The 9,616-nt window shown below is 42.3% G+C and overlaps 1 protein-coding gene across 1 annotated transcript in view; it reads right to left on the minus strand.

Moving 5' to 3' along the window:
- TBC1D15 (TBC1 domain family member 15) overlaps window positions 1–8,839 on the minus strand; it is a 34,836-nt gene extending 25,997 nt beyond the window's left edge. Inside the window, exons 1-4 of the mRNA XM_065636350.1 lie at window positions 8,764–8,839; window positions 1,331–1,429; window positions 1,011–1,085; window positions 124–262 (exon numbers count right to left, since the gene is read on the minus strand). Coding sequence (XP_065492422.1) covers window positions 124–262; window positions 1,011–1,085; window positions 1,331–1,429; window positions 8,764–8,787 — 337 coding nt within the window. The 5' untranslated portion in view covers window positions 8,788–8,839. The remainder of the gene's footprint in view (window positions 1–123; window positions 263–1,010; window positions 1,086–1,330; window positions 1,430–8,763) is intronic.
- Between the last annotated feature and the right edge of the window lie 777 nt (window positions 8,840–9,616).

Raw genomic sequence — 9,616 nt, forward strand, 5'->3', positions numbered from 1 at the left:
GACTCCCAGCTTTTCAATTCCTAATAAAATCGATTTTACTGTATACGACAGGCAGTTCTTCAGTTAAAAGTTACCATAACAAAAACAAAACAAGAAAAACCCACCACACTTATTTTTAAGTACCTCCATTTGAATGAGGTTTCTTTTTAAAAGAGACTGTGGTGACCATGTCCCATTCTGCTTCATAACTGCTTGGACGGTCTGCTCCTCGGGAACATTTTTCTTTAGGGGTTTGAGTCCACTCCACAACAGAACTGGAATCCTGAGGAGTGGGGAAAAAAAAAAAAGTGACTATTAAAAAAACACAAGGCATGAAAATTGAGCTAGTTTCTCAGATTCAACAAGAAGAATAAGTATCTTCATTTTCACAGACCAAAAGAATCTGTAGGATTAAAATCCTAAGAACCATGGCACAGTTCAACATAGGAAATTTGGACTTATGACTGAGACTAAGAAAAGAGATTTTACTTAACTTTAACATGGTACTAAAAGATCCTAGCCTCTCTTGCAGATTCTACCAACACAACAAACTTTTTATTTCAACATAAAAATGAAATCCTTCTTCTTTAGTCACATCCTCTTAATACTGCTTAAATACCATATATCACTGGATCTTGGAACCTCCACGGACTTCTATTTTTATTTTGCATTAGAACAGTACCTCTCTGTTTTGAGTCTAATTATGGAGAGTGAATGACCAGACTACAACATAGTATATGCAGGGGGACTAATGACTGTGATACACTCATTTGGTCTTCACTGTTCATATAGATAGTCCCCTTCTATTTTATATATGAACTAAGTAAAAACTAAATACAGTCACCTACACGGGTATCTCAATAATGTGAAGCAGGCTGCAGTCCACAAATATGATTCCTACATGTAGCTATTAATACCAATGACAATCACATAAATAGATTTTACTTCCAGTTATGAGATCATCTACGCATAATTTAACAAAAAAAAGATCTCTGGAGGAACAGAATGAAGAACACTGATAACTAACATACCTTTCCAGCACAGAGGATATTAGACGTATCCAAGGTATCATCCAGTGGTCTCCAGTCTACTATTACTTCATTTTCCTACAATACAAACAATCATAACAAAATTCAGTACTACACAACAAAGTACATATTCCTATTTAATCATGGTATAATTATGGTACAACTTACATGTATATATATAAATGATGCAGACTATATCAAACATGACGTGATGTTTGTTCATTTATGAAATCCTATCCTTCAAGACATTTGAGATTAGCCAAACACATTACATGCTTCACCAAAAAATAAACAAAGTTTCCATAACTGTATTATGCAAGTACCTTTTCTATGACACGTAGTATTCCTGATATTAAGCTGTCCTGGTCATCATTTTTTCCGCACGATGAATGAATAAAAACTCCTTCTTGCTCATATATAACCTATAACAATGCAGGCAATGAAATAAAAACCACAATTTTAAAATTGTTTCTCTCCGCTTGTGGTACTCATTATCATTTCCACTCATCTACATAAGTTGAAGTGAACACTTCTATCTTGTTAGAGGTGAAACCATAGAAAATTAAACTTGTTAAACTTACTCTCTAAGCGATACTGCAACTATTATTCCTTTGCAAGTAAATAACTAAAAATGCATTCAATACCTAGTATTTTTTAAATCAGCGAGGAGAGGTTCATATGGAAATACTACACAGCTTTTAAGAGATTAAAAGTCTTTCTTACACAGTCTGCCTTTCCCCCACTTGCCATGTAACCACGTTGAAATTATAACCTTAATTTATGTTACAAATGGACAGTCTAGTGTACAAAAGATGAACTCCATAGGAAAAAAAAAAAAAACAACCACTGCAGCCTTACATTAAGTAATGGTCCAAACCTACTCTCAGGGTTAATGGCAAAAGTTCCACTTCAAAGGTAGAAAATGTGTCAGTCAGATAAGAGAGGCTTGTAGGAGTACACACTGCCAGAGTTGTCACGCAACTGAAAAATTCTGCCTTGCTCTTCATAACATCCAGCTGCCTGCCCCATCCTTCAACAAGCAAGAAAATGCTCAGAAGTCTGGAGAGTAGCTCTGCACAGTCAACTGACTGGTCATGGAAACAGAACCCCAAGGAAGAAAAGCAACGTATGTTGCTGAGATGCTTGAGGCCAAAAAAGTTGTCCAGCCATGAAAGGCCTAACTACAGATTTAAACAACAGTAGTTTTATTTTATTCTATACCTATTTGCAAACATCTGCTGAACTGTCCACAGAGGCACAAGTTCAGGTTTAAACATTATTATGCACATGAAAACCAGATCCTGCTGGTCTCACAAGAAAAACACAAAAGCACACACCAACGTAACCAAAGCAAATGAAGAGGTAATGTGACAGAAGCTAAACAACTTTGAAAATTACTTAATTTCAAACAAATTTTCATTCTGCCTTGTAGCTGTACATATATCAGAATTACTCAAAGGTTTTCAGATGTCTTACTAGCTTAAAGCTAGTTCTATGCAAATCAGTTTCCAGATTTATCCATCTATGGTATCCTTAAGTTTCTCAAATGCTTCAAATCATAAGCATGACTACATAAGGAAACTTATCACTGTAAAAGCACTCAGCTGACAATTTTTTTCTATAAAGAAATGATAGAGAAAGTAGGGAAAAAAAAGAAGTTTGCATGATTTAAGGATTAATGTTTAATCATCTCAAAATTTCAAGTTTGAAGTAACATGTACCTGAGAGGCTTATGCTCATAGGTCTTTCCTGCTTGTCAAGCAAGTCCACGCTTGTAGTCTGCAAGCATGACTTACACCACATTTATTTTTCCAGTTGTACAGAATGAAAACTAGATCCATTGCCTAGTTGATTCAAAATCCTGCCAAAAGCTAAAAATTGATGCAAGAGTTTCCAAATGCTGCTAAGCCACCTTGACCTGTTGGGGTTGCTTTTCCATAGGTGCTACAGAAGTCAAAGGCAAATTCACAATTCATCCTCATCAGTCATTAAAAACACTGTGCTGCACAGAGACCATAACCATTCCATCTCACATACTGACAGAGGGTCTGTAAAAACAGGGAACCACTATTAAAAAACAAAAAAAAGAAAGAAGGCAGGGTGGAGGCTCCATTTACATGTCATGGCATATGCTAGTTAGGGTTCTGGAAAATTGTTCAAGTATTTATATTCCATGTTCCACAGAAAATAACGTTCTGAAGTCCCACTGTTGTCCCACTAACATTTTCTGAGAAATAAATGGTATCACTCTTAATACTATAAGGAGACAGTATGGACAATTCATATCTCCAGTTTATTATGCTGCTTATAATGAGCAGTTGACAGGCAATATCTGTAGATTTTTATTGCCAGGGACATACATGAGTAGAAGGCCGTCAGCATACCACATCAACAATCACAATTTACTGTCCTGTGCTACCAGCTCGTGAAAGACGACAACACTGCACCCAAAGACAATGAGGAACAGGCAACAAAAAGGACAGTTAGGATCCGGCGCTACCGCGGAACAGGGTGGTCCTGCCCTCCTCACTCACATATTTCCCACCCTGTCTGTGCTGGGCACCTAAGTACTAGCTGATGTCATGTGCACTGATCATTCATACCTTATACTCTTGCTATTATCTCTGTCACACACCAACCACCTGCCAAACACAGGATATTTAAGAGAACGTAGAGGTGCTGCAACACTCTCAGCTACTTAGCTAGTCCCATCTTTTAGACACTTCATACTCTCTCCCTGTGTTCTTACCCAAATCACTCTCCTGCCAGAGAGCACAGCTTGCAGCCAGCACCATCTGCCAAGACGCCATCCAGCTTCTCATGACAGACACAGCACTTATACAGTGAATTAGCCACTGCTCTGGGGTCTTTAAGTAATTATGGCACTGTGCAAAGCCTGATTTTAACAACTTTTCCATAGCAGTTACTTAATTTTTGCCCATATTAGAAAATCAGGTAAAGGACCTCACTGCGGACTCAACAGTTGAAGAACCAAGCAGGCACGCTCAAAAGAAAGGGACTGAGTAAGAAAGCCTGAATACTCCACAGACTACAAATTAAGGAGAACTGGGTCTGTCTGCAAACATTAACAACAGGTAGAGCACCTGTACAGCATCTTGTTTTCAGATCCTCACAGAAGGTAAGCAGAACAAAAGATGAAGCACAGTCAGGAAACAACTACAGACCAATAAAATAAATTCCATTTAGGTAATGGTTGTTCTGAGAGACCTTACATGCTCAACAGAAAGTATCTTAGTTTAGAGCCGTGCTTCAAGTTAGAAGAAATATAACTCAATTTAAAAAATCTGCATGATGCTGCTTTAATTTCTATCTTACTCTTTGGAATAGGTGAGGTTTTCCCAGAGCTTATTCACACATCCACTGCTAAACCATCACTGGGCATGTCAAAGTACCTGCTACATCAGTAGTCTGCGTTCAATGACCAGGTACCAGCATATCTGAGCGCTCTGCAAAGCATTATGCTAAAATGACTTGACTAACGTGATCTTCTGCTCCACAGACAATATCCTACAACTCATGGCATTTGAATTTTAGTAAAAATATAAAGGCATATCCTTATATAAGTTCTATTTGCTGAGCCTATGGCTCAACCTTTTTCTTAAAACAGTGCATTCTCATGCCCTGCTAGTCTTAAAAGAGTAAAAGTCTCACAAACATCAAGTTTCTAAGTGGGATGCCGGCAGGGGAGATCCCATAAATATTGTTCACGTTGTGACAAGTATGAGAATGCTCGCAACATCAAAACCCACATATCATAAGAAATGTTTCCCACTTGACAACAGTAAGGTTTCCAAGTTCTACCTTAGGTCTACTGAAGATTTCTTGAACTGCAAAGTACTTCTGCTACTTATGCAACAACAGCGGCATATCAGTGAAAATACAAGTCTATTCAGGGTACTGAGATTAAGAGCTTGAGGTGGTAACACACTGTTTCTACTGTGAACATTTCTGCAAGAGAAATCCTTAATGAATAGAGAACAGAAAAAATATACAGAAATTTCAGAATTATCAGTGAACTGCTTTACATTCGAGCATAATGAAACCTTAACTAAGTTCAAAAGAGGCAAAGGTAGGTAAAGGCTTCTGTTCACAAAGAAAACCTATAAAGTACAATATGTTCACAAAAGATTATGATTCTGTATATAGTAAATGGTAAAGGCTGAAAAAGTTATAATGAAGACTCTAAATCAAGTGCTTAATAAAATGGCACAAAACCGCATAGTATAGGAGTCTCTGTGCTCTCAAATTTAACTAGTAGAAAGTGCAGCAGGACACTGCCTACACCAGAGAATACATACACATCTAAAAAATCCTCTATATCTGTGCCAACAAACTACCTGAAGGACATAAAGCTAATTTTAACAGACCATGTTTTAAATTTCTTCTCATGCTGGCTACTAAATAACTCAACAGCAAACACACACCCCATCCCACAACACTACAGCATTTATAGCATTGTTTAGTAGTAGCTTCTGTGCTACTCAAACGCTTCTAGTTGCTGAACTGGCCAAACATCTGGGCTTAGAACTGAAGTTCAGACATTTGGACAGCTAAAGCTTTGAAGCTTTAACTTCAAGAGCAAGGGCACAGGCAAGTGAAAAATAACTGCTCTGACAGCCCATGTGCCAATTGGTAATTTGAGAAAGATCTAACAGCCCATGTGCTGAAGACACTCTGAACTCCAAGAGCATAAACCAAAAATCGTTACTGTCTTTAGATCAGCTGTAATAATAGCCTATGCACCAATGAACTAAAATTGAAGTTGTGCTTCTCCCCATACACAACTTTTTACTTCATTTTCTAACATGGTTTTCTGTTATAAGGGTGAGTCCAGAAGTGGTTCTCTGAAATAAGGAAAACAAACTGCTATTTGCCAAGCAACAAAAAGTGAGGAAATATACCTGCTTTCATGCACAAAGTCAATCACACTGAAAACAAGAGACCTTACTGCCAAGTTGCTCATGGAAAAAAATGGCAACTCTAAGGAAGGGCAAAAAACTGAAGCTCACACTGTTCTAGTGGAGATGGTCATTAATAAAGAATGACTCATGACTCCAGAACTCAACAGCATTAAGTTTTCCAGAACTGAGTTAAGTGTATAGAGACAAACACTGAGAAGAACCTTCTGAGACATGAAACAGTAAGAAAAAAAACAAATAGGACAAAAAACAAACAAACAAGTAAAGTAGTACATACAGTTACAGGAGGTAACCCAATTTATAATTTATATCCTATTCATGTCTTGAGCATAAAGCAGAGACAATATGAAACAGAGTTGTGAATCCACTGATATTAATGATGTCAGGGAAATAATAAAAGTGTGATAGAGAAGGGGAAGGCAAACAGGGTAAAATATAACAGAAACCACAACCTTATATGGTTTGCTGAAACAAGATTTCATGAAAGCTGACATAATGCAGGCTACCCCAACTGCTTAATAGATCACTATGTGCATTCGGTGGGAATTATCTTGTGTAGTATTTTGCAGAAAAGAGCATGTACATTAAAACACATTGCTTTAATGTGATAAGATCTGCCAAATGAGCCTAAAGCACCTTACAAACTAATGCCTACTACTCCTTCAGAAATCTAACACCTCAAACACTTCATTACAACACTGCACAGGCAGAAGGAAAAGTGTAATTAATTTAGGACACTCATAGCTTAGAAACACACTAAAGTGCAAAATGCTTTAAGTGAGAATGTTGAGTCTCTACCAACTCACACTGTGTTTATTCCACCTGGAGTGAAGTTTCAGTAGCTTGTGAGCCCATCTAAAATCTTGCTGCCACCCAAAGGAACAATTTGTGATCCAATGTGCTCTCTGGACCAACAGAAAACCAACCCAGCCAAAAATAAGCACACGCAGGTTTATGTATGACTTCAGCTTGCTAAATCAAATCACTGAGAGATCATATGAGTACAGTATCCAAGCAAGCAGAAGTGCAACACACAGGTGGGGAGATCTAGAGGAGGATGGGATGGAACTGCTCCTACCCAGAGCAGTGAAACTTCAAAACATCCCAGCCATTTCGTGAAGTCTGAGAAAACACAACTGCCATTTTTTCTCCGTATCAAAAGAGACACAGCAAAGAATGTTACTGAATTAGAAGCTGTATTAACAAGTCACATTAGTATTGTGGACGTGGAATAACTGAAACAGTTTTGCAGTGTCTTAAAGATTTAGTGTGAGGCAAACAGGCTTCTTTTTAAAGGAAAAATAGCAAATTTACAAACAACTAATCTACAACAGCTTTAACGTCTCATATAAACTTTGATAATATAGCTGCTTTCAGGAAAAACTTCCTGAAGAAGATCCTGATAAAAACCTGTGTGGAAAAAAAAGCCACAAAACGAAAATATTTACCATCATCCAATGAACTGCTAGACTGAGCTTAAAATGGACAAAACCAGAAGAGTAACTTTTCTCTGTATACATAAAAAATGGATGAGCATAGCTAGAAACAGCTGAGAGGGCAGTATGCTTATCTTTACATTTATAGCACCTAACAGCAATAAAGAACTTCAGTTTTAAGTTGTAGCAACCTCAGCTGAACAAATTGCCTGCTCCACCAGTTCTGGTTGAAATGGATATAGTAAACTGGCATAAGCAAGATCTCTACTGATTTTCCTGCTAGCTAAATACACTCCTCAGTGCCCTCCAAGAAGCACAGACACGGCTAATTGCATATGTTCTCTTACACATAAATCAGCATGAGCTGAAATAATCATTTGCTGCCATATGCTGGAAAAGTGAAATCAAAGACTATCACACTCTAACCCTGGCCACATAGAGTCAGGCACTGAGATGTTAAATCCTAAAGGATCCATGTGTTCAGGAGCCCGGCATAACAAAGTAACACTTTTAGAGGACAGAATCATGCAATAAAAATGTTTCTACAGTAAAATCACATGGACACAATTCAGATCTCTTGGTGGGGATGGAGAGAGGCAGAGACTTCTCTTCTGTGACCTCAAATCGGGACAGACATTTGAACCCTCGTCGAGTTCTTCTATTTCATTCAATTACACTCGGCAAGGATAGGTGGCATGTAAAAATCTTTACATTACCAAATTATCCGACTGACAGGGCTTTATACCCACTGCGAGGCAGGTACTTGCACACTACCAGCGTGCAGGCCGGGAGAAATCCCACTGACGTCTCCGAGCACCTCAGGGACACGCGGCCACGTAGACGGGACGAGTCTCGTTCCTCCAGCTCAGCCTCCAAGCCTGCTCTGCGGATACCAACCCCCGGGCCCGGGGCTGTCCGGCTCCGGCAAAGAGCGGCCTCCTCGTACACTGCGGCCGGCGGAGGCGAGCAGGGGCGGCGCGGGAGGCGGCCGGGGCCGGGCCGGGCCCGGGCCGGGCGGGAGGCGCTGCGCTGTGGCCTCCGCACCCGCCCCGGGCAGGGCCTGCGTTCCACCCGCGGGCCGCGGCCCCGTCCCGCGCACGGCGGCGCAGAGGGCCCGCGGCCTCCTGCCAGCGCCAGGCCCGCCCGAGGGCAGCGCGGCCCCTGCCCGGAGGGGCGGGCCCAGGTCCCGCGGCCCTATGAGGAGACTCTGTACCCGCGCACCACAGGGAGGAAAAGCCCCCGCCCGGACACGCAATGGCCCGCTTGCCCCTTCCCGCGGCTCCCGCCAACCCCAGCGCCGGACACATCGGGGCCCCCGAAGGGACAGGCCGGCAGCCACCGCCGCCCGCGCAGGACCCGGGCCCAGCCCGCCCCCGTTACCTTGCCGCTCGGAGGCGCCGCCATGTTGCCTACGAGTGTTTATGATGACGTTGCGCTCTTCACGTGCTTCCCCCGCCGCCCCACAACAACCCCCGTCAGCCCCTCCGCGGCCGCGTGGGCGGCGCAAGCGCACTCGGGCAGAGACGCCCCCACGCCGCGGGCCAGGGAAAGGCGCGACGGCGCCGCGCGGAACGGCCGGGCGCGGCTGGGGGGCGGGGCTCCGGCAACGGGGGCGGGGCCAGGCGGGGAGCCCCGCCCGCGCCGCGCGGGGGCGCCCGAGGGCGGCGGCGGCCGTTGTTCGTTACAGTGCGCCGGCGGGAAAGAGGGGAAGATGGAGATTTGTTACTTAAATAGAAAAAAAAAAAATAGAAAAAAATATTGTGTCCAGTTCTGGGCCCCTCAGTTCAAGAAGGACAGGTAACTGCTGGAGAGAGTCCAGCGCAGGGCCACGAAGATGATGAAGGGAGTGGAGCATCTCCCTTATGAGGAAAGGCTGAGGGAGCTGGGGCTCTTTAGCTTGCAGAAGAGGAGACTGAGGGGTGACCTCACTAATGTTTATAAATATATAAAGGGTGAGTGTCACGAGGATGGAGCCAGGCTCTTCTCAGTGACAACCAAAGACAGGACAAGGGGCAATGGGTACAAACTGGAACACAGGAGGTTCCACTTTATGAGAAGAAACTTCTTCTCAGTGAGGGTGACAGAGCCTGGAACAGGCTGCCCAGGGAGGTTGTGGAGTCTCCTTCTCTGGAAACATTCAAAACCCGCCTGGACGCCTTCCTGTGTAACCTCATCTGGGTGTTCCTGCTCTGTTGGGGGGATTGGACTGGATGATCTTTTGAGGTCCCTTCCA

Source organism: Caloenas nicobarica, chromosome 1 (assembly GCF_036013445.1).
Source record: "Caloenas nicobarica isolate bCalNic1 chromosome 1, bCalNic1.hap1, whole genome shotgun sequence".
Taxonomy (NCBI): domain Eukaryota; kingdom Metazoa; phylum Chordata; class Aves; order Columbiformes; family Columbidae; genus Caloenas; species Caloenas nicobarica.